The 25422-nt window shown below is 39.4% G+C and overlaps 2 protein-coding genes across 2 annotated transcripts; one reads left to right on the top strand and one right to left on the bottom strand.

The window, feature by feature from the left end:
• The first annotated feature begins 4598 nt into the window (after positions 1-4598).
• On the top strand, positions 4599-6069 carry LOC130718812 (elongation factor 1-gamma-like). The gene has a single exon (XM_057569437.1). It carries the CDS (start codon positions 4633-4635, stop codon positions 5896-5898), a length of 1266 nt encoding a protein of 421 aa, XP_057425420.1. The 5' UTR covers positions 4599-4632; the 3' UTR covers positions 5899-6069.
• A 12773-nt stretch (positions 6070-18842) lies between these two features.
• On the bottom strand, positions 18843-20974 carry LOC130719637 (uncharacterized). Its single transcript, XM_057570253.1, has 5 exons — positions 20495-20974; positions 20220-20396; positions 19307-20050; positions 19122-19230; positions 18843-18931 (listed from the first exon to the last, which is right to left on the bottom strand). The coding sequence occupies exons 1-5, from the start codon at positions 20972-20974 to the stop codon at positions 18843-18845; spliced, it is 1599 nt and encodes a 532-aa protein (XP_057426236.1).
• Positions 20975-25422: the final 4448 nt, after the last annotated feature.

The following is a 25422-nucleotide window of genomic DNA, read 5'->3' as shown; positions in this document are numbered from 1 at the left end:
TTTAGAAGAATTGGGCGGCAAGGATAGAACACAAGACCGCTTGGTCATTGAGGCTCTGATACCATGTTAAGTAACAAATTATCCCAAAAGTTTAAGCTATATATTGGTTAAAGACCACATGAATAATTTTATATTATTTTCTCTAATAGATAATTTAGACAACTGATCATCTATATCTTCCTACTATGCATTATATCACTTATATCACTGGTGACACTTTCTAATTCTATCTCTTCTTTTCTTACATTTTCCCTCCTATTTCAAGTTTTTATACACCTTATGAAGGAATATTTATATAAAACCATGATTAATAACTAATTGCAACAAAAAAATTATAAATAAAATGATACTATAAAATATAATTCCAAATTTGACAAAAAAAAAATTGAATCATAATTTGACAAATTTAAATAAATAATATAAACAAAATATAAATAAATTAAATTAAACAAACTTATTGATTTCGTTAAGCTGCAAACACTGACTTAAGAGTAGATAATATCTACAGATATTCTTTAAAAAATAATTATAAAATCAGCAATTATTTTGTGATTAATTGGGAGAAATTAGGATTATCTCTTATTGAATTAAGAGATAAGATAGAGATAAATTGATTTTTAATTAAAATTAATTTTATTTCAAAAATTCTCATCATATTATTTTAAATTTTATGAATCAATCTAGAATTATTGAATTAATTTTAGAAGTGTCAGCTTCTAGCTCAGATTTTGAATTAAGAGATATCGATAAATTTAACTATAGAAAATATATCTGAAATTTTTTAATTCAGTATATTAATATTTATTTTTTAAAATAATTTATTAATATTTAAATTATTTTTAGTGATGTCAACCTTTTGCTCAGTTTTAAGGCTAAATGCATTGCATTTTAAATTAGGAGATATTGATAGAAAACTGTCTGAGATCAAACAATTAGATATTTTCAGTTGTATTGTTAGCGGTGCACAAAATTATTAGAGGGTATTGTGATATTTTTATTCTTTTAATACCCAACGCTATAAATAGAGACCTTTGGTTGAGGGAAATCTCATTCGCCTGGAGTTGCTTCTCACTCTCACTTAAAATACACTTGAGAAATCCTGAAACTCAAGCTCCTTTTTCCTCCCTTTGGGCGAACCTTTTTCTTCTCTCTCCCTCCTTGGATTTATCTTCTTTGCTTTGTGGATCGAGGAGGTTTGGATCTTTGGGGGTTCCTTGCGTTCTTTGTTCGTTCGTGATTTTCCTCTTACGTTCTTCAAGAGCACTTTAATCTTCTACGGCGGATCTCTTTTGTGGGCTTGTATTTTGAGATTAATAGGCTAAGTTAAGGTAACTCGGTCCTAGAGTGTGTTAAGTCTTGTGTGTTTTCTCTATTCCTCTCTTTTTCATGATATATGAGATGAAGGTGTTATTTTCTTGGTTGCGCTACAACAAGAATTGTTGTTTTGATATGCTTGTTGATTTATGATCTACATCGTTAACTTGAGATATTATTGTTGAACACACTGATATCTATTTAATTTGGATTTTAGATATTATTAGTATTATCGGGTATTATATACTATTGCAATGTGATAAAGAGGTGTTGAAAATATTTAAAATTGAATGGTTTCAACAAGCGAGGCTAGAAGATAAACCAATAATGATATATACACACCTCATTTTTTAAACACTCTATTTCCACCTCTTTTTATTTCTATCTCTCTCCTCTTATCATCTATCACATCTCATACTTTATCTCTCTTACTTTTTCTTTCCTTCCTATCTCTCTCTTCCTTCCACCTCTTTCCACCTCTCAAAGAGGTGTGTACATAACATTATTCAAGATAAACTCATTCGAACTTAAGTAAGACGTCTTGGGTTGTTCTATATAAGGAAAATTGGTTTTTAATCAAGCATTGTGCTGGACTTCACTTTCCTGGGAACTTCTCAGATTTATTGTTTGGGTGATAATGGGTCTTTTTGAAATTAATATCTCCGTTTTGAAAAAAATTCCCTAGTCCATTGACTTTGTTGGATTACTAATGTAATCCCTAATTTAGATATTGGGGCATTGCACTTAGAATTGAGTAATGAAAGATATCATTTTCTCTATACGAATCAGTGTAAGTTCTTGAACCAATCCAACTTATACTCTTTGCTACATAAGTTTTATATTAGCATCCATCTAACAAACTATTTACTAGGATTGTCCAACCGTCGTTTTGGTCCAAAAATGTCGGTTTCGTTCGGTAAAATTCATCAAACCTTCAAGTCCGCTGCTGTCCTTTCACCGGTGACGGGTGGTTCGGGTCCGATTTCGTCGGACAGCGGTTTTGTCGGTCGGTTAGTATCCAACCGTGAGTTATAGCACTAGAAAAAAAATGCAGAGGAAGAGGAAGTGAAGGGAAAAAGTGCAATATTTTCACTAAAACTTCATATTGCAATACAAAAACTGAACAATTACTCAAACCAGAACCAGATCCAAGAAGAAAAATGAAAACTTTAAGCATTTAATAACACTAAAAAAACTGAAAAGATGAGCAAAGGAAGAAAAAGGAACAGGAAGCAAAAAAAAAAAAAGGGTTTTCATCTTCCAACACTGACAATCGTAAAAATACAAGCAAACCCAACTCGATCTTGCAGAGAAGCACAAATTACAGAAGAAAAAATTGCTCATGATGTGAGTTGAAGCCTTGAGAGGAGGGGCTTTCAGATCTGGACAAGAGAGGGGAAGTGGTGGTGGTAACGGTGGCTTGTGGGATCCATTTCGATGAGGGGAAGAGAGAAATGGTGGTATAGGATGTCTGGTCTGGTGAGAAGTGGTGGCGGCGGCTGGGAGGCACAAGGTTCGCTAGGGTTTGTTGTAAGAGGATAATGGGTATTTATATTATATGGGTTAGGGTTAATGGGTCTGGTTTTTTTAATTTAGTATTTATTAAAACTGGTACGGTCGGCCCGAAGCTCAAACAGGAACCGACCAGTCCAAACCACTTGGAACTATTTTTTTTTTTTCACCGAAAAAACCGTTTTCCGGCCCGACCGTACTGGTTTGGCAAAAAAACAAACTCGATTTTGGCGAGTTCGGTTCGGTCCGATTCATCTTGGACAACCCTACTATTTACCCAAGTGCGAGAGAGAAGGAATGGAATCAATGACTGCTTATGGCTCGGCAACTCCGACGCGGCTCAGAGGAGGACTTGGCGACGAAGATAAGATACCTAGTGGAAGATCTTCAGACACATTTGGAGACCCTGTCAATCTCACGATCACTCTCAACTATAAAATTGGAATTGGTAATAGTGCATCACAAAGATGAGATGCGATGGCAAGCAACCATTTGAGAAGTCAATGTCATTGGGAATAAGAAGGAACAGTAGGAAATGGGGTGAAAGATGGTCAGGGTTTGCATGCGATTAATAGAAGAAGGAAAATTGAATTTTCTTTTTGCGCGATAACTTACATTTAACTTCAACGTCGACTCCAGCCGACGTTAGGTTGTGGCCATAAAATTCAGGCATTTTGCTTGTGTCGGCCAAACAGGAAAATTTATCTGGAGGTGGCATAAATGGGCAGTCACATCGGCCTAGTCAACAGTTTTTAGCGTTGGTCACATTGACCCTGACATTTCATAAGAAAAGCCCTTATTTAAACACATTGGGCGTCTTTGTGTCGGCTGATATGATGCTAATGAATAATTATATCTTCACACCTTAAAAATGAGGTGTGGAGAGGTGGAGGAAGAGAGAGATAGGAAGAAAGGAGAGAGAAAGTAAAGATATGATAGGTGATTTGATTGATAGAGAAAAGATAAATAGATAGAAATGAATGTGGAAAAAAAGTGGAGAGATGTGTATATATCATAACTCGATGCTAATTAAGAAATATAGTGGGAGTGTCATGGCTAACGCTAAAATATTGACTCTAAAATTAATATTTCTTGCAATTAAGGCATCGCACCAAACCTTCCCAAACCCACTTCTTACTTACTCCCAAAACTCATTTCCATAAACACATTACCAAAACCATCCACAACGCAAACCACCAATGCCAAATTACCATTTTAATTAAGATTCACAATTTTCGAATGATTAAAAGGCCAAATCCTGGCATTTCAGAAAGCATGCAGTAATAGAAGAAGAGGAGAGATAAACTCATTAAAGTCAAGGTTGCTAGGAGCTTGAACCCTGATTGCCCTTTCTTTGTTCGTAGAACTTAAACCGATGGGGGAGATGGAGGTGAGGGAGGGACAAGGGGTAAGGGGAAGGGGAGAGATAGGTTGTCAGTAGGAGCCTTAGTGATCATGTCCAAATGGTGCTTAAGGTGTCACATTAGCTTGGTCGTTTAACGTTTGTTAACATTTGGGTGTTGAATGACCAACTTGATCGACGTTTGACACAATTAGAAACTGCTTGGGGCATTTTCTTCTTTCAGACAATTTATCTAACCCTTGAATTTTGAGAAACGGTTTAATTATTCAATCTATTCCAAATGTAATCTTATTAGTATTTTACGTTAATCATATATTTAGGGGTGGGGAAAGTGCATTGATTTTTTCAAAATTATGTAATAAATTGATGTAAAAATAGTGTACTAATAGTGATGTGTTCAGATCTTAGCGTAAGAGTGCGCTTGCGCATCTTAACTTGGAGCCATGTCGCTGATTTTGCATGCAGGGAAATCAAACAAAAATGCCTACAAGGCACTCATTGCAGCAGAGTATGCTGGTGTGCAAGTTGAGTTGGCCCCAAATTTCGAGATGGGTGTTTCTAACAAGACTCCCGAATTTCTCAAAATGAATCCTATTGGAAAGGTCCCAGTGTTGGAAACCCCAGATGGTCCTGTTTTTCCTGTATTTGAGAGCAATGCTATTGCTCGTTATGTTGCTCGATCAAAGGATGACAACACTTTGTATGGGTCTTCTTTGATTGAATATGCTCAAATTGAACAATGGATTGATTTTGCATCTATGGAAATTGATGCTAATATCACCAAGTGGTACTATCCAAGAGCTGGATATGCACCATTCCTTCCTCCAGCTGAGGAATTTGCAATTACTTCACTGAAGAGAGCTTTGAGTGCTTTGAACAGCCACCTTGCCACCAATACTTATCTAGTTGGGCATTCTGTGACCCTGGCTGACATAATATTGACATGCAATTTGTATCTTGGTTTTGCCTATATCCTAGTCAAGAGCTTCACATCTGAGTTTCCTCATGTTGAGAGATACTTTTGGACCTTGGTCAATCAGCCAAACTTCCGAAAGATTGTAGGTCAGGTCAAGCAGGCTGAAGCTGTACCAGCTGTTCAATCTGCTAAGAAGCCTTCCCAGCCAAAGGAATCTAAGCCCAAGGCAAAGAGTGAGCCTAAGGCAGTGGCCAAGAAAGAGCCAGAGCCCAAAGAAGAAGAAGAGGAGGTAGCCCCCAAGCCCAAAGCCAAGAATCCCCTTGATCTTCTTCCTCCAAGTAAGATGGTTCTGGATGAGTGGAAAAGGCTCTACTCCAACACTAAAACCAACTTCCGTGAGGTCGCAATCAAAGGATTTTGGGACATGTATGATCCCGAGGGATACTCTCTGTGGTTCTGTGATTACAAATACAACAGTGAGAACACTGTTTCCTTTGTGACATTGAACAAGGTTGGTGGATTTCTTCAGCGAATGGATTTGGCCCGCAAGTATGCATTTGGAAAGATGCTTGTGATTGGATCAGAGCCTCCATTTAAGGTGAAGGGCTTGTGGCTTTTCCGTGGCCAAGAAGTCCCTCAATTTGTCATTGATGAGTGCTATGACATGGAGCTTTATGAGTGGACAAAGGTTGACATCAATGATGAAGCTCAAAAGGAGCGTGTCAATCAGATGATTGAAGATTATGAACCTTTTGAGGGCGAATCTCTTTTGGATGCCAAGTGCTTCAAGTGAAAAGCTATTACTTGGAAGGGTATGCTTTTTACCCTTTTGAGGGTATGCTTTTATAACTGGACAAGTTGTCTTCGTTTTTGGTAGGATCTGGTTTCTTTCCTGAGCGACATTCAAACTTTTAAGTATTTGATATTCTACCTTAATTTTTATTATATCTGAGACTTTATACAAGTACTCTATTTTGTGTTGGAAAAAAAAATAGTGATGTGTACAAGTACAACATAACTTAAAGATTATTCCAATAGTGGTGTGCAAAGTACTCACAAAGTCTTGTTTCAATCAATGAATGTCACGATTTCTGCCAAATTATTACAATTGAATATGCATAAGAAATTAAAGTTCATATTGCATTTATATTTGTCAAATCGAATGTGAGAACAACATTAGTGAAGAATTCATTGATCAATTTCAACGATGATGATGACCTGGATCAGGACTTGATAGAATGGGAGTGTGTCGTACGTGGAAGCTTTTGCAACATAAGACCATCTTGTAATGGCCTGTAGGTTGCTCCAAATTGAGAGAGGAAACCAAAATGAGGAACATGATAACTGCAACCATAAGAAAGATCCTCATCATCATCATATAATTGTAAGACAAAAACCTACTAATTGTTTTTTTGAAAGAAACTGAACAGAGGATCCGATCCTGTTCTTTGTGACTGCTTTCACAAGTTATATATTTCTGATTTTGATTTATTTAGAAAACATAAAAAGGGAGTGAATTCTGTACACATTATATATACATGGTATTCTCATCTTTCCTCTGTATTTTTTTTATCTATCTCCCTACTTCAACTGAGTGATGTAATCAGTTTGTATAATATGATTGCAAAAAATAATATGAATAACCTAATTCATTGATTTGTAATAATTCAAAATACACATCTCCATTGTTTAAGAGTAGAAAAATGTTTGTTGAACATATGGATTACAACAGCACTCGCAGACTGACATTTTTTGCTGACCACAAATTGCAATGTATCTTTAAAAATAAAAAAATAAATATTTTTATTGCATTATCCGAATATAACAAAACCGCCACAAAATTGTGTGTTTGCTTTGTAGGGATTGTTTTTATATTTATTAGCATTTTTCTGGCAGTTCGTGAACAAGGCTAAGACCCCCACAAAATTGCATTTTTAATTTATTTTGCGAGAATTTCAAAACTCTCTTAAATATTTTTCATTATTTCACAATTTTATACCTCTAACAAATATGGATGTACATCAAAAGTATGTCGCAAACTCGTATCTCCATATATATCGGAGGCTAAAAGAGTTTCTGTTAGAGTCCCACATTGGCTAGAGATGTGGCCAAGCAATTGCTTATATATGGTTGTGCAAACCTTAACTCTTGAGCTAGCTTTTGGGTTGAGTTAGGCCTCCTTCATGGTATCAGAGCCAATGGTTGTTTGACCATGGGCCTGGGCCCCTATCCTAGATCCATTTGTTGTGGAGACCTCCCATATTTGGGCCACTCGTTTCATTCCACGCTCCAGATGTTCTACACTGGGCGTGAGGGGGTGTGTTAAAATCCCACATTGGCTAGAGATGTGGCCAAGCAATTGCTTATATATGGTTGTGCAAACCTTAACTCTTGAGCTAGCTTTTGAGTTGAGTTAGGCCTCCTTCAGTTTCACACAAGAATTAACGAATATTAACATTACTGAATACTTTGGTTCCTAAAGCATGATCAGTCACATTAATTTTACTACAATGGAAATAGACAAATCAAACATCAGTTACTTTGGTCATATTTGGGCCACTCGTTTCATTCCACGCTCCAGATGTTCTACACTGGGCGTGAGGGGGTGTGTTAAAATCCCACATTGGCTAGAGATGTGGCCAAGCAATTGCTTATATATGGTTGTGCAAACCTTAACTCTTGAGCTAGCTTTTGAGTTGAGTTAGGCCTCCTTCAGTTTCACACAAGAATTAACGAATATTAACATTACTGAATACTTTGGTTCCTAAAGCATGATCAGTCACATTAATTTTACTACAATGGAAATAGACAAATCAAACATCAGTTACTTTGGTCCTAATGTCTGTCTCTAGTCAACAAACACTCCTACCAAACTTCTAGTGTGCACAAGGTTCAGCCTTAAACCGGTAATTTCCATTTTTATAAAAAAAAAAATCTAAAATTCATGGGCCAACATCACATGCTCAATTCATGTTAGCCCATTCAGTCATTCTCTGTTTTTTTATTTTCAACACATGCTCATTTTCACTTTTTTATCAATTGTTTTATGTACATGCATCAGCTCATGCGTGTGATGAAACAATGTTAATGGAATGTTTTTTAAGTGAGGAAGTACAATGTAAATAAAAAGGTATTTTTAGGACATGTTTTAGTTGCTGCTGCCACTTGCTCTATCAGTTTCATGCCTTTGCTTTGTGGGGAGAATTGGTGGTGATCTTCTTCTTTGTTTCTGCTAGTGAAGAATTGTGCAAGCGTGGCATTTTGTTGAAGATTCTGTAACTTCCTTGAGTGGCTCTATCAATGTCGTGAATGATGGATATCCATTCCTGTTTTTATTTCCTTTATGTATCTTGTTCTGTTTTTGTTTTTGTTTTCCTCTAGTTTTCTCTTGTAATTGAACCTTGGGCTTTGCCCTATCTTAATATATATTTGGTTTTTCCAAAAAAAACATAAAAGGTATTATTTTACTTAATAGGTACCGGTTAGAGTAGTTAAAAGCGGTTGTTTATTTTGAACACCTGAAGTCAAAAGTTTGATTCTTATAAGATGCACTATTGGAGAGATATTCGACATTTACCACATCTTGATCGAATATGACTATTCAAGACATTGTTTGAAGCTGTTAATGTATTTTACACTATACCATTTACAATCCTCTCATCATATGCATTGCCCCGAATACATTTCAATAGCTATTCATATATTGAGCAAAAATGAGGATTCGAGCATACACCAAGTGTAATCAAGCATTGAATAATTAGCTGCTGCGAATAACTATCAATTTGTTGCTGCGGATTATCCAACTTGGTATGTTTTAAGTTTGATGGGCGGTGGTAACTGGATCCCAATCCTGAACGGAAAACGCCGGGTTACGTCTTCCCGGTTGGGTGATCCAGGTAACTTCAAGGGCATCAACACCGGTGGGGCTCGACTCCATGATAAGGTAAGAGAGCCGATGGAACAAGAACTAACGACTCTCTTTCTTGATGGCCTACCTGATCGAACATCCTATTCCTCAATCAAAGAGTGCTTCTCCAGGTTTGGGATTGTGAAAGGAGTCTTTGTCCAGAGAAATCGAAACCAGAATCGGAGATCTAAATTTGGCTTTGTGAGATTTGTTCACAAGGGAGATGCGTTCAAGGCCATATCTCGTCTGAACAAGAACTGGTTCTTGGGGTCTCGTATCCGGGTCTCCATGGCCAGGGGTCCCCCCAAGAACGCTCACTCTCATACTTCGCAGACCCAGGGCAGTGCAAGGGGTATTAAGAAAGCTTGGGTTCGCAAATCCTATGAAGGCCCAGGACATAGAAACAGAGCAGCTGGCTATGAATGTCAGTATTGCTCAAATGAGGAAGACCAGAGGTGGGTTGATAGGCATGTCATTGCTTCACTCAGAGACCTCTGTAGAGCGGTGGATGTTCAACGGTGGCTTAAGGAGAACGGCTGGATCACCAAGGTACGGTCCATGGGGTCAAAGGAGGTTGCCATTGAATTTGAGGATGCTGAAAATAGAACCTCTTTTATCGAGAGGGGCTCCTCTATTCTGCGTGATGTGTGTGAAGTATTGTCCCTGGGGAACAATCAATCGGTGGCCACTAAACATTTTCATTGGGTTAAGCTCTCGAAGGTCCCTTTGGTAGCCTGGAATCCAGGCTTTTTCGCAATGGTCGCCGGATTAATGGGAAGCTTTGTGAGACTTGACCCTGACACAGAAGAGCTCAAACATCTGGACTTCGCTCGCTTTCTGATTGCGTCCTCTTCCTAGAGCTTGGAGAGCATATTCATGGACGCCAAAATTGATGGTGTAAACTCTAGAATCTGGGTGGAGATTGAGTCTAACGTCTCTCATCTCCCTCCCCCCTTAGATCTGTTTGACTCCAGCTGCTCTCTTAATGGTTCGGCGTCCTGCTCTGGGACGGTGGTTCAAGAAACCCCATTATCGCCGGGTGGTGTTTTCTCCGGGGAGTCCGACGGTGGTATTGTGAATTCCGGTGAGAGGTGTTTCGGTGTCACGTGCGTTGAGGATGCAGAGGAAGTTCTGAATGGACAGAGCATGGTACTGACAGGGTTCAGAGAGAAACCGCCAATAGTTTCTCACCAAGGAAACAATTTGAATTTTCCTCTGGCCTTGAGGGAAAAAGAGACCTTTCAAGCCAGGGTGTAGCTGTGTGCGTTGGGAGAAGCATCCTTGCCAGAATCCCCACTTTTTTGCTATCCCCTGTCTCTTTTAGGTGGCTCGATGGAGTCAACCTCCATTGTCTCTTTCGTTACAAAATCCCCACCCCTCCAACCTGTTCCTCTCCTTGGGTGGGCCCCATCTTACTAGTTATAACTCAATTGGGCCTAGTGGAACTGTACTTCCGGGTGGGCATGCCAAAACGGGTTTTTCTCTTGTTGTGGATCTGGGTCGGGTCCAAATAATTAATGAGAATCAAGTAGAGAAAGACAATTATTTTGTGGTCTCCCCTCTTCCAGCAGAAACGCTGAGAGATGGTGTCATTTTTTCCCAACATCAAGAGATAGAATCAGAGTCCTTATCCCTTGCTTCCTCCACTCGGGATTCTCGTGTTCTTCTGAAACGAAACATTAGCCGGGCTGGGTCGGTCAAGTCGAAGTCAAAGAAATCAAGGGGCACAGCGGTGGTGGGTGAAGGTGCTTCACCTGCGTTTGCCTCTTCCTTTACAGCTGATCGGGTTCTATCTGAGCGTGTTGCCACTGAGACTGCGGTGCCAAGAGTGGAATCTCCTACAACAGTCAAGGCTCGACGTGCCTATGAAATTGGGACTGCAGTTGGTGTAGTCTTCAGCTGTTCAGAGTCAGAAGCTATCGAGGGGTTCTCCAAACAAATCTCTAAGCGTTCCTGATAGGGAGGTGTTTGGGATGGGGAGAGTTTGGGCCTCTTGGAACGTGAGGGGTTTGGGAAGTTCCACAAAGCGTGAGGCAGCAAAGAACATTTTTCTGAAAATAAAACCTGAGGTGTGCTTTCTACAGGAATCAAAGCTTGATGAAAATATGAAGAAGACGATTGTGAGTTGGGCAAAATCTATGGGTATGGAATTTGAGTTTGTTCATGCTATTGGTGTTGCTGGAGGGTTGGTGTCTCTTTGGAGAAAATCCATCTTCAAGGTAGTCCAAGTTAAGAAAAATCAGAGGTACCTTCTTCTATTTGTTCAATTCAATAATTCCCCTGTTCTTGATGTTATTGGTAACGTGTATGGGCCAAACAATCCGGGTGAAAGAGTTGCATTCTTTAATACCCTGAGTGATGATTTATGTATGGAAACTGGGAAAATTATTTTGGGTGGTGATTTTAATGTCATATTGAACGATGGCGAAAGGAAGGGAGGTGAGGAAAATACTGTGGGTGATGCTACTTTCAAGAGTTTTGTTGAGGATTTTGAACTTATAGACCTGCCTCTTTGGAATGGGGAGTCCACTTGGGGGAGCACAAGGAATGGGGTTCTTTGGAGTAAGCTTGATAGGTGGCTACTGAATGGTGAGGCAATCCAGAGGTTTGATGGGGCGTCTCAAGCTGTGGAAGACTGGGGGATCTCAGACCATAGAGTTGTTATCCTAAAGCTTGGCTCCCACGATTTTGGGCCAAAACCTTTTTCTTTCTACAATTGTTGGCTTCTTGAGGATGGCTTCAAGAACCTAGTCGATGAGTGGTGGAATTCTGCCTTAGTGGAAGGTTGGTCAGGTTTTATGCTCCAAGAAAAATTAAAAGGCCTCAAAGGTGAAATTAAAGCTTGGCGTGTGCGAAGGGGTGCTTGGGGTTCTGAATATATTAAGACCCTTGAGGACAAGCTTCATGACACAATGTCTCGGATGGAGCGTGAAGGAGTGTCGGCTGAGCTAAGAAGAGGTAGATTTGTAACTCTCAATCAGCTTTGGGCTGAATACAGAAAAGAGGAAAGTAAATGGCTTCAGAAATCGAGAGTTCGTTGGCTCAAGCTGGGGGACAAAAACTCTCATTACTTTCATAACTCTTGCAAAGTCAATCAATATAGAAACAGTTTGGCAAATCTGATTTTTAATGGCGTTTGTCTATCCGATCCGGCTGCCATCAAGTTGGCCATCTTTAATCACTTCCACTCTTTCTTCAAGAGGGGTCCTAGGTGGGGGGCAAAGCTCAAGAGTGATAACTTGCCAAAGGTGGGTGTGGACGACAAGGCTATGCTTGAACAGCCGTTTACGGAAGAAGAGATTTGGTCAGTTCTCCAGGCTTGTGATGGGAATAGGGCCCCGGGGCCAGACGGCTTCAATCTGAATTTTTTCAAAGCTTTCTGGGACACCCTTAAAGGTGACATACTTAAAGTTTTCCATGATTTTCACTCTCATGGTAAGCTTGTTAGGGGTATGAATGCGGCTTTTATTGCACTCATTCCAAAGAGTGCTAATCCAAGCTCCATTTCTGATTTTCGTCCGATTAGCTTAATCGGAAGTGTGTATAAGCTCATCTCTAAGGTCCTCGCCACTCGCCTACAAAAGATCATGCCACTTATCATCTCTGAAAACCAATTCGCTTTCACACCGGGGCGACAAATTGCAGATTGCATACTTATAGCTAATGAAATTATTCACTCTATGGAGAATCGTAATGAGGGGGGGCTGATTGTGAAATTGGACTTTGCAAAGGCTTATGACAACATCGATTGGCTGTTTCTGTTTGAAATGTTGGAGGAATTGGGGTTTGGAAAACGATGGATTCAGTGGATAGAGGAGTGTGTCTCGACGGCTTCTCTTGCGGTGTTAGTTAACGGTTCGCCCACTGATTTCTTTAATATTGAAAAGGGGCTCCGTCAAGGTGATCCGCTATCTCCATTACTATTCAACATATGTGTAAATGGGTTATCTTGCATTCTGAATAAACTCCTTGAATTTGAGGACCCTTGTGGCTTCTGTATTGCGGATGAACTATGGATCAATCATCTCCAATTCGCGGATGACACGCTGATTGTGTGTGGCAATAATACGGCTCATTTGGAGTCTCTTGCGGATGCCCTAGAAGTGTTCCTGGCCATTTCAGGGCTAAAGATAAATCTGTCCAAATCTCAGATATTTGGGTGTAATGTTTCCCATGATGACTTGGCCCGGGCAGCGGGTGCTCTTGGTGTGCAGATTGGTACCCTCCCAATTAAATATCTTGGAGCTCCTCTTGGTGATAACCCTCGTAGGAAGAGATTTTGGCAACCCCTAATAGAAAACAAGAGACTAAGGCTCGGCTCTTGGGGCTCTAAGTACCTTTCCCTTAGTGGAAGGCTTGTTTTGTTGAAAGCAGTTTTAAGTGCCATTCCAATCTACCACATGTCTTTATTTCTGGCCCCGGTTTGAGTGGTGGGGGACCTTGAGAAATTGATGCGATCGTTTCTGTGGGGGAGGTTGGATGGAGGAAGAGGTATTTCATGGGTAGCTTGGGAACAAATCTGTAAAAGTGCTCAAGTTGGAGGGCTCGGTGTTGGTTTTCTTGGCTGGAAAAATAAAGTCTTGCTGCTCAAATGGGCTTGGAGGTTTGGTAGAGAGAAGTACGCCTTATGGAGGAAGGTCATTTGCAGCAAGTATGGGTGGGATAATAGGCTTCTCCTTATGCACCTTGCAACAACTAACTTTAACCGTTGCTCTTATTTGCTCTTGGATATTCTTAAGGTCCTTCTTGGAGATTCGGTGTTTGCAAAAGTATTTAGGGAAGGGTGCTGTTGTAGTATCGGGAGGGGAAATACTATCCGTTTTTGGCATGATCCTTGGCTGGACCCTTACCCGCTGCAATCTAAATATCCGCGTTTGTTTGCCCTCACCTTAAATAAAAATGCCATGGTTGCTGACTTGGGAAACTTTCAAGATGGTCGATGGTTGTGGGATTTGGGCCTCCGACGCCGGCTCTTTGATTGGGAGCTGCCGCGTTTCCAGGAACTATTGTCAAATCTGAATTTGGTCTTTCCATGTGAAGATGAAGACACTTTAGCTTGGGCTGGTGCTTCCAATGGTATTTTCACTGTAAAAGAAGGGTATTCTGCTGCGGAATTGAGAATCTTTGGACCGGTTTCGTGGTTAATTTCCAAGCAATGTAGCAAAATTATTCCCCCTAAAGTAGGGCTATTTGTTTGGCAGTTGCTGGAAAACCGGGTGGCGGTCAAGGAAAATTTGATAAAAAGGGGTATAGTCATTGAAAACGGTGGTTTTTGCGAGCTATGTGGTACAACTATTGAATCTGTCCAGCATCTGATGTTATGGTGTGATAAATCCTGGAGATTCTGGAATTCCATTTTGGCTAGAGATGGGGTTCAATGGTGCGTTCCAGGTTCTGTTGGTGATTTACTCAAGGAATGGCCCTCGCTCCGTGCAAAATCTGATCGAGTGTTATGGGAGCTAGTGCCATGTGCAGTGGTATGGTCAATTTGGCTAGCTCGGAATGATTTGGTTTTCAATCAAAAGGAGTTTATTTATGAGAATGTGTGGGACTTGCACTTGATGAGGGTTATGTGGTGGACGAAAGCATGGTGGAAAGGATGTCCCTACTCTACTACTGACTTCTATCAAATTTTGAAAACATTAAAACTGTGGGGAAGATGCGGATGGTGAGAAATTGTGTCTGGTGCCCTCCGGAGGCAATTATCCTCAAATTTAATGTTGATGGATCTGCTAGAGGCTCCCCCGGCATTAGTGGGGCTGGTGGCATTCTAAGGAATGCGGAGAGTGCTGTCTTGGGCAGGTTCTCTAAACCATTGGGGGTTCTATGTGCTTATCAGGCTGAAGTTAAAGCTATTCTGCTAGCGCTGAAGTTCTCCAAAGAATTTGGCTTCTCTCAGGTCTTGGTTGAAAGTGATTCTTCACTTGCTGTGGGTTGGGTTCGTCTCAAGTCCAACAGATCTTTGGCACTTCTCAATGATCTGAACGCCATTGATTGGATTATGAAGGAAGTAGCCTGTGTGGGTGTGGTTCATACACTTCGTGAAGCAAATGGTGAGGCTGATGAACTTGCGAAGTCAGGGTGTGACTGTTCGGAGCCTCTATGGGAGAAGCTGATTTGATTCTCCTTTACTCTTAGACTTTTTGCTTCCCTGCATGTTCCCTGCTGCTTCTTTGCTAATGTTTCTTGTACTCTGCACTGGTTCTTTATTATCTCATCTTGCTGTGGCCATTATCATGTGCTACGTGCCATGCCTTCTTGCTGTTGTTTCCACGTGGTTTGGTTTATTGGGGCTGATCTTGCTGGCTCCCTACAGGTTTGGTGTTTTGGTTTTGTGCTGGGTTCTCTTGAATGTCTCGTCCTCTGTATTGTTTCTTTATGCTCTATGGATCTCTCTTTTGCTTTGTATCTGTGTACTTTCTTTTAATTTGGCCTTGTGATCCCCTCTTGTGTGGACCCTTGGTTCTTTGTTTGTTCTTGGTTTCTTGAGCTGCCTTTATGCTCTAGGTCCCCTTTCTTTATCAATAAAGTTTTTGTTTCCAAAAAAAAAATGATTATTTCAAGATACCGTATTTTTTCAAAGTATTGAATAACATAACTTTCATATCCATCATTATTAACTAAGTTGATTCATAATGATATTTTAAAATATCATGTAGATTCATAATTTAACAAATTTGTGAGTTTGAATTTTATCACGGAAAAAATTATGTTTTAATATACAAAATTGACATGTTTTAGATCACAAAAATTGATTAAAATAATTAATTATGATATCTCAAGTCTCGTATTAGATTATAAATCTAACCAACAATTTGTAGAAATTAATGCATGGGTTCCTGATAACACTAACATCGCTAGTTATGGTATATTTGAAAACACTATTCCCTTCATTTTTTTCTATCTTTATACATTGTTTACATACAACCTTTTTTAGGCTTTCCTCGAAGATGCTTGTTTAGCTTTTCTTAACCCTTCACTGATGAGAAGGACAAGGGAGGTAGGTTTTCTTAAACTACAAAGCCAACACAAACTACTAATATTGTGTCGGCTCTGCATCGGACTCGCGATTGAGTATAACTTCGGAGTTTAATTAGTAATCATAACTAAACAAAAATGAGTAAGATATCCAATAGAACCCATGGATCTCATTGCTTGAAATGGAGTAGCCTCCAACCCTATTAGAGCTCCTCAGCTTCTGTGTATGACTCAATCTCTCTCTATATGACTTAATGCTCAAAAATCGTGCAAATTCACATTAATTGGAGAAAAATTACCAGCACAGAATCTGGTTACTTAGTTAATGATCAAGAGTCCAATTCTTCTAGCGTTATAGTGTTGTTCGCCCTACAACAGAAAATTCAAAAACCACTACAGTTGGGAATAAAAATTTCAAAATCCTATAATCATGAACTTTTTGAAATGAATAAAAACTCTAAAAAGGAATAAAAACCTAAATAAAACTCGAAATTGTATCATAACTGAGCTAAAAATTAAAGTAGGTGTAAAGCATTATACATCCAAAGATCAACATCAGCCAACTTTTGTTGGAAAGCTTCTTGAACATTTGGGATGATGCAACTTCTCCGTCTCATAGAATGTATTTCATATGGCTCAAGAAAACCATCTTGATAGAAGGTGAATAACGTGTTTGATTCTATGGTGAAAAATCTCAAAATTATTCAATTACGAGAAAACTTTGTTGAAGTGTAGTATCTAAAAGTATCATTCTTGAGTTGTATGAAGCTGATGTTGTGATTATGGGGATGAACCAAAGCACCATAGCTCCAGAAGCTACGCTTCGTAGCTCTCCCGATAAGTGATTAAAGAGCTTCCCATTACAAAACTAACATAGTATTAATTTTCTCATGACATGATTTTTAAGAAACCATATATGAACTCATGTCTTGAGAAGAAGAGTTGAATACACATAGAAACTTCGTTTCCAGCTATTTGCAACCCAATTTTCCAATGCGGGCATAGAGTTTAAGACATAAGGGTGCCCTCCCTCGAGGGTCAACAAGCGGTGATGGGGTTGGCTAGGTATGGTGATGGGTAGAAGGGGATTTCTGTTTAAGTGTTGTTATTGGGATTGTGACACAAAGATTTTGGTTTCAGGTTCTACTAGATGATGGAATAAGGAGATTGTGGATGATGTGTGTATATGAGAAGAAAGAAAAAAATATTTTTTGTACTACAATGAGAGGTTTTTGATGGGTCTTTTTATGGAATACAGTTCACTTTAATTTTGATATATTCCATATGATAGAAATACAAACGTAAAATTAAAGAAATATTGGTGAATTATTTAATAGTTCAAATAAGAGTAGTAATCGAAGATAGCTAGCGGACTCCAAAAGTGGGATAGCCTATAGCGAAATGGCTACTATATACGCTAATATTTTATACAGAACTTTATATTGTTAATTGGCTAATACTATATACATTTAGATACTAGAAATGATAAAAATTACCTAAAATTTATAACATTTATGAAATTCTGCCACACGTGGATAGATGTTCTACCAGATGTTTAAGACATCTTGTATAATATAACACACAATATAATGTTCAGTCAAGCAGATTTAAGAATATAAAAAGCAAACAAGACACAGAAGATTGTTAACTCAGTTCGGTGCAATGTCACCTACGTCTGAAGGGTTTTCACCCGAGAAAGATAATTCACTATTATAGAGAAATTGTACACAAGAGGTCTTAACTGAACAGTCCCAGTTCACTGCCTTTTCTACCTATCTCTACTCGTGGCTGATTACTTAGTCCTCCCCCTAAGTATGAGAGCCCCTCTCATTTTTTCACACACAATCACTGCCACAATGATTGAACTATTTCAACAAAAGGGAAGACGATCTCAAGATCAAACAACTCACAAAACAACTCTCAGCTTAGAATAATAACATAAAGCTGTTGAGAGAACAATCACATGTGTGAACTAACAAGAGTAAACCTAATTTACTCAACACAAAGCACACCAAGCAACTAGGTTTTTGTCTTCTTAAGTAGCAGTCGACCAGGCCTGTCTTCAATGGGCTTGAGCGAGCAAAATAGCCCACACTAAAACAGGAAGTTGTTAACAAAACAAATTAGCAGAAAATCTCCAAGATGCGTTCCAATTGCAGATTAAAACTTCGACAAATATCTTCAAATCAAACCCCTCTGAACCGGGTTTGACAACACTTGAAATATTTCTTGGTGGTGCATAGAAGCTTCCAACAAAACCCTAACTTGAATACTAAGTACCCAATACAAAGCTTCACAGATAACTTAGCCAACTCACAACAGATAACTGAACCGGGTTTGACATCATGTCTGACATGTTGGCATAAAACACACTTAGCTAAAATGCAGACAACGACAACAAAGGAACAACAATCTCCCCCTTTGTCATATCTTAGCTAATACAATTCACTACCAGAAAGTTCTTCAAAAACAAGCACTTGCAGCTTAATTCACAAGATAAGAGCACACATAAGATATCAGGGTAGCTTACACAACATCCAGCAACATAGCTCTTATGAGCAGCTATAAACACCCAAGTGAAGTACCAAAAAAAACTAGGATCAGAGTTCAGCACAGTAGGGAAACATAACAAACACACCACTTCACTTCACAGTAGACACAACAAGCACATCATAGACTACTGCTTCAGCACAGCAGAGAAACATAACAAACACACCACTTGACTTCACAGTAGACACAATAAGCACATCATAGACTACTGCTACTTACTGCACAAACATCAACTACATACTATCCCTTATTAGCACAATTTGGCAAAGGCTTCAAAGAATAACATTTGAAGAACTAGTAGACTATTCCATAACATCCATAGTAGTTGACCAAAGTGCATAGAATTCAATTCCAGACCAGACAGGAGATGAAAAGTCATAGAGCCAGTAGGCTTCACCAAATACATCCAAAAAGAAAAATAAATTAAAGAGATGCACTAGCAGTGGTAGAGCTCTCAGTTCCAGTCACATCTTCTGCATTCTCATTCTCATTGTCATCCTCTTCTTCTTCTTCTTCAGCAACTTCATCAGTCTCTTCTTCTTCTTCTTCTTCAGATTCCTCAGGCTCCTTTTCGTTTTCACCTGCAACATCTTCAGTTCCCTTTTCAGCCTCTTCTTCCTCAGCAGCAGCAGGAACATCTGTCATGGCTTTGATGAGCTTGTCCACATTTAGCTTTCTGATCTTGCACACCTAAATGGTGTCACCCAAGGACTTGGAAACAACCCTCAATTAAGCCAATATGTCATCCTTAACTAGAACCAACTACCTGAGTGCCACTGGCACTGACAATTCCCTTTGCTGCAGTCAGCACAATGTCTGGAACATGTGTCCTAGCAAACAATCTATAATCAAATTTGAGAGGCAGGGGCTTCTTATCTTGAAGTTCATCAGCCCTCACAACATTGGGATGTTGATGTGCAATGATCTCAGACAAAAGGCAGGGAAACAAAATAGGCAGCTTTACTGCAAAAGAACCTGCATGCTTGAGAGTCTGATCAAAAACTAGTTGACCAAAATCAAACTCACCACCGGTGCCAATCAAATAGAGCATCTTTGCAAGGGGAGCAGTCACACCAGACAAGTGATTTGTTGTCATCCGATTTGCAGAGCCAATCTTGAAGAGCACAGCATACTTGGCTATTAACTTCCTAGATGGAAGCAATCCTTTCTTTGGCCACTTCCTGACCATCTTTCCAGTTAGGGTATTAGCAACCTTATCAAAATCAGGCTCTTCCTCAGCCATAGCAACAGGGTTTCTGCCCAAAAAATCATTAACCACTTGAGGAGAAAAGTTGACACATTTTCCTCTTACATAGACTTTCATGTACTCAGCATTGTCCTCATCATCACAATCAGTAGGGATGTTCACAATGAACTCCCTGGCCAATTGAACAAAGAACCTGCCAATATCCTTGACAGTCCTCATCAGACCAGCATCAATCAACAGATTCATAATCTCCTTGGGTTCCAAGGCATCTTCATGAAGTTCTCTTTCCACAACCAACTTTCTCTAAACAACAAACTTCCAATTCTATGCAGAACTAGCAAAGTGGAATGACACATTATCAACAAGAGCATCATGCACAATGGTAGGAATCCTTTTCCCTTTCATCCGCTTTCTTGCATTAGTCAAGATGTTTGGACACATGCTTCCTTTTTCTTCCTGCAGTAACTTTAACCTTCTCTTTCTTCTTTTCTGGCTTTTTCTTCTTCTCTGACGCTTGGACCTGAGATATTTTGGATATCTTGGGGGTCTTGACAGAAGATCCGTCCTTCTTTTTCTTCTTCCCATCTGCAACCTTCTTGCTTGCAAAGACACCGGTTTTCTTCATAGAACAATCAGTAACTGGAATTTCCTTAATCAAAGTATCATCATCAGAGTCATCTTCTAAACATTCACAACTTTCTCCTTGCCCTTCTTGGAGGAGAAAGTAGGAGTCTTCTGGACAGGGACCTCAATGGAGGGAGTTTCATCACTAACAGATTCAAAGTTCTCATCTTCTTTCTCATCACTAGAAGCATGAGATTTTTCTTCAGAACCAGAAGGAGAGGAGTATGCTTCTTGGGGTTCAACATTTTGTTCAACATCTGGACCAGTGGCAACCTTTGCAAGGTTCTCAAGAGCATCAGTACTCTCTTGATTCACTCCAGCAGTAGGAACATCATCAGATTTATCGAAGGGAACATCATTGTCAGACTCATCAGAGATGTCTTGAGCACTTGATCCTCCTTTCTTGCGAACAACATGCTTGATTCGCTGACTCCTTGTCTTCTTTGTAGAACCAGAGGATTCTTGGGAAGCGATTGCAGCAGATGAGTGAGTAACCCTAGAGGGTGTGGAAGATGAGGGATTAAGTCCAAGAAATCTAACACCATGGACATTCTTCACGGGTTTTAGACCGGCATCACTCTTCTTACCAAACTCTAGAGACATGATGATGAAAAATTGAAGAACAATTGAGAAGTAACCGTTGGAGGTTATACAAAATAACGAGAGAAAATAATCAGTCTTTTCGCAACCAAGGAAGTAGATGATGATTACTTCCAAACAGTAGTCAAGGGTGATTAAATAGTGAAAAATATAGTTGTTTCCCTTGACATGTGTCAATAACTTCTATAAGTAAGTTATTACACAAATCCCCAATTTCCATTTTAACTCCTCAAACTTTGCCGCATCCAATGCCTTTGTAAAGATATCTGTCAACTGCAAATCAGTTTCCACATGCTCTAATGCAATAACCTTTTCTTCAACTAATTCCCTGGTAATGTAACGCCCCAATTTCTAAACCGGGGATCACATTAGTAACCCAAACAAATATGGGGACTATCTCGGTTTTTTTTTCTTTCCAAAAAAGGTGATGATTTTCAAAAACACCAAGCCCACTATCACCTAAGTAATGGCCCGAGAAGTTCCCGGGTAAGCTGGCCGGGCCCAATGCCTCATTGAAAGCCCTTCTTGCCTTAGACAGAACAACCTGAACTCTCACTCGAACTCAAATGGGGTTTTCAATGTCATTTCCAAAACATTTTCAAAATCAATTCAATTATCCTTTAAGTTCAAAATCTATTGATTACTTTTATCTTTATCAACTTTTCAAAACTTTATCATTTGATTTTCTTTAAATCATTAACCGATAATCGATATCTAAAGTTAATTGTCGGTTATTACGATAATAATATAAATAGTATCCCGATAAAATTCCTAGTTAAACCACTAGTGTAATCAAAATCCAACATAATATCGACATACGAAAATAAGGTATAAAATTATTTAATAAAGCTCGCTTTGCACGCTTCCCATCTTCGTCGCCTCAAAGTCTCGTCGCCTAGCCCCAGCCCAACTTCTCTTGTCGTCTAGAACAATCAAACTTCACCATTAAATGGCTCGTCATCTAAAGCGTTAAGCGCCCAAGTAGACAAGTAGCAAACATTAAGGGTTAGTCCCAATAAAAGCAACAAAAATTCAAATCTTAAACAAGATAAAAAAAAGTGAACTTCAATTCCAAAAAAAGATAAGATAAGAACTTCAAAATAAATGATAACGGCAATTCAAAATTTAATCTTTAAAAATAACTTTCAGCAATAAACAACTTATCAAGACTAAAAACAAGTCACATGAATTATCAAATCAAGGTTAGTCTTAATGCCTACATGCTTCTACCAAGATGGATCGATCAAAGCCTCACAAGGCTAGACAACCACGTTGTCGAGTAATTCAAAACACCTCCACGAGGTGGAACAAAGGTGAAGGTGCGAAAAACACTAGAAAGGGGGGGTTTGAATAGAGTTTTTGAATCTTGGATATACTTTTTCTGCTTTTTCAAAACTCAAAGATAAAAACTAAGTGCTGAAAGATAGGAAGTAAAGCACACGAGTATTTTATCCTGGTTCACTTGAGATAAAAGCTCAAGCTAATCCAGTCCACCTGTGAAGGTGATTTCTTCCTTCTTCTGATGAAGGCAATCCACTAAAATCAATGAGTGTTACAACTGCACTTTGCAACCTGCTAAGTGACTAACAATACACTGATTTTCTCACTAGTATCCTCTTAAGAAGCTGATCTATCGATCCTCTTAAGACTAGCTAAATACTGAATCAGCCTTGATTCAGTCCTCTCAAGATCCGACCAACCTTGGTCTCTTGATGAACTTTACAATATGATGTAAAAGGTTTCGGGTTTACAAAGAGTGCTTCTAACAAGCGAATAGTAAACTCAGAAGTTTAAGATCAGTGAAGAAATAATGCTAAGAGAATGGTTCGTATATGTTGAATATTTTCAGCAAAGTTTCTTGACCTCTTTCTTCTTTCTTCAGCCTTTATATACTCCAAGACTTGTGATGTAGCCGTTGCTAGGGTTTTATCCGTTGGAGTGGCAATTCTGTAATATCAGACTGCTAGGCTGTACAAGGTAGGTGGCGGACAGACTGAGACTTGTACGATGTTGTACTGTGATAGCGACCTGTCCTCTCACCAGTTGACTGAGATGAAGGAGCTTCAGATGAACGTTGATGAAGCTTCTGATCATCGTCAGATTGGAGCTTGGATTCCTCTGACCGTGCAACTTCTGCTTCTGAACAAGTTCCTCAGAACTTCTGATCGTCAGAGCTAGAATAGCTTGGGTCTTCAGAACCAACTTCTTGTAAGTCTTCAGAACTTGAGTCTTCTGCATCTGGACCGTTCCACTGGAACATCTGGCCTTCAGAACTTCTGACTTGAGTTCTTCAGATCTTCTTGAGAGCTTCCATCTTCAGAGCTTCTGAAGCTTTTGCCACTGTTCAGAACGAACATGGTAGGATGAAGAGCTCTCTTTTTAGTAACCCTTGGTTCTTCTTCTTCTGAACGAATAGGCTTGGGTCAGATTCAGAACCTGTTTGTCACAACTTAAAAAGACAAACGTTAGGGTACCACAATTGTTCATCATCACAAACCTTAATTGTAATCATCAAAATATAGAGATGCAACCACTGATCAAACCTTGATCTTACAATCTCCCCCTTTTTGATGATGACAAAACAAGTATTTTGATGAACAATTTTTACACAGTAAACTGAATACACAAGAGAGAAAGGATCAGAGATTAAACTTATCCTTGTGTAACGGTTTGCAATGCTCTTTCTGAATCTGGGTTAAAACCTGATTCTGAGCAAGGGTCTCCCCCTGACTCCCCCTGAATCTATGACTTGATGAATTTGTGAAGAAACTAGATTCGGAGTCTGGTTATGTGATCAGAATTTACGCTTGAAGAGATGTATACTCATCAGAAGTGATGGTTTCAGAACTTAGCGTATCTCACATAATGACATAGAGTCTTGTTCAGATATAATTGGAATAAGGCGTTAGAAGCAAGATTAGTTCAAAATGTATTCCTTATCTGAGACGCTTGACAATATCTATGTGCTATAAGTATTGATACTTGTTCTCCTCTACTGGTTTTATGTAATATAAAAATTTATCAAAACCAATTTATGTACTCCCCCTTTTTGTCATAATCAAAAAGAGTGAAAAACACAGACAACAATAACAATAACAGGAAATGATGCAACTAAATATGTTATTATTACTGAACGGAGAAGAAGTACAAGGGAGAGAGAGGAATGAAGAAGACTAATCCTAGATAAATAGGAACGCTCGAGAATTCTTCAACGCCACATTCTCCTGGACCGCCTCTGGATCCGCTACATCGTTATCTGCTTCATATTCCAGAAGCATGCAAATGCCCTGGAATTGATCTTCAACGTCCTTCCGACGATTGGTCAGACGGAGGAGGTCAGTCAGAACTTCTTGAAGGTTCTGAAGACAGAGAGTCTGATGAGAGGTGAGCCAACAGGTCAGAAGATGCTCAATCTTCTCAATAGCTTGAGAGATCTCAGAAGAGGAAAGATTAACACTCCATGGAAAGACTTGGTCAAATACCAAAGTCTTGAGTTCAGAAATCAAATCGACAGAAGTCATGGTGATTTGGAGGAGATAATAATAGAGAAGAATGGAATTGAATGTGAAGGGGAAGATGAACGCAGTGAATATAAAGAAGAAAAGTAACAGAAAACCATGCATAAAACTTATCAATCATAAAAGCATGTGAGTTACTAATGGACGGTGCATTGAATCAGAGAATGAAAAACTTAACACGGTCAACATGAAATAAATTCAGTCATAATGAATAAATGCATGCATGATAGAGATGAGAAATTCATGGCTTGGAAGAGGAGGGAAGGTTTTCCATTAGATACTTCATGATGGCCTCCATTTTGCTTGATGATTCTGCAATCTGCTTGCTTTGCTCAGTCTGAACTTGTCCTTGTTGCTCAACCATCTGAAACAATCGCTGCTGATCATCTTGAATCCTGTCGATCCGGGCAGCTAAAACGGCAACTTCTGGAGCTGGAGCAGAGGGAGGAACATCTGATGCTTGTGGATGAGTGGCAGCTTCAGCTTCTGAAGTTATAACAGTATCAACGTGAATCGGCCCTTGTTTCAGAACCTCATCAGCATCTGCATCTTCCAGAATAACTATACCATCTGTGCTTTCTTCTTCTTCCTCTGCTGAAACCATCTCAACATCCTCTGAGGTACATTCAGAGACAACACATGATCTTTCAGCCATAGCTCGTCTCAGAGGCTCACACACCTTGTGCAGCACTCTCTGCCTCTGCTCATAGGCCCTCTCAGATGCATCATGAACTCTGAGTCTTTTCTCCCTGCTAAGCTGCTTCTGAAGTTCATAACCTTTGCCTTCTGACCAACTCTCAAATGCAGACCATAGACTATCAACAAGAGAAGCATCAAACTGATTATCAGTTACCTGATACAGCCAGTTCACCCTTCTGATTGCTTCTGCAGAAAACTCATGAATGAGTTGAGGAAGACTCTGAGGGAGGAAAG

The sequence above is a fragment of the Lotus japonicus genome, chromosome 5 (genome assembly GCF_012489685.1).
Source record: "Lotus japonicus ecotype B-129 chromosome 5, LjGifu_v1.2".
Classification (NCBI taxonomy): domain Eukaryota; kingdom Viridiplantae; phylum Streptophyta; class Magnoliopsida; order Fabales; family Fabaceae; genus Lotus; species Lotus japonicus.
This window is presented reverse-complemented; position numbering and strand designations above follow the sequence as displayed.

Bases quoted from the DNA above. Each gene is read 5' to 3' on its own strand.
- LOC130718812 (XM_057569437.1), top strand. From the start codon at position 4,633: ATGTCGCTGATTTTGCATGCAGGGAAATCAAACAAAAATGCCTACAAG.
- LOC130719637 (XM_057570253.1), bottom strand. From the start codon at position 20,974: ATGTCTCTAGAGTTTGGTAAGAAGAGTGATGCCGGTCTAAAACCCGTG. The intron at 20,397-20,494 runs GTCCCTGTCCAG...ACTTTGATTAAG, and splicing joins ATGAAACTCCCTCCATTGAG to GAAATTCCAGTTACTGATTG. The intron at 19,231-19,306 runs GTAGTTGGTTCT...GACACCATTTAG, and splicing joins TCAGTGCCAGTGGCACTCAG to GTGTGCAAGATCAGAAAGCT.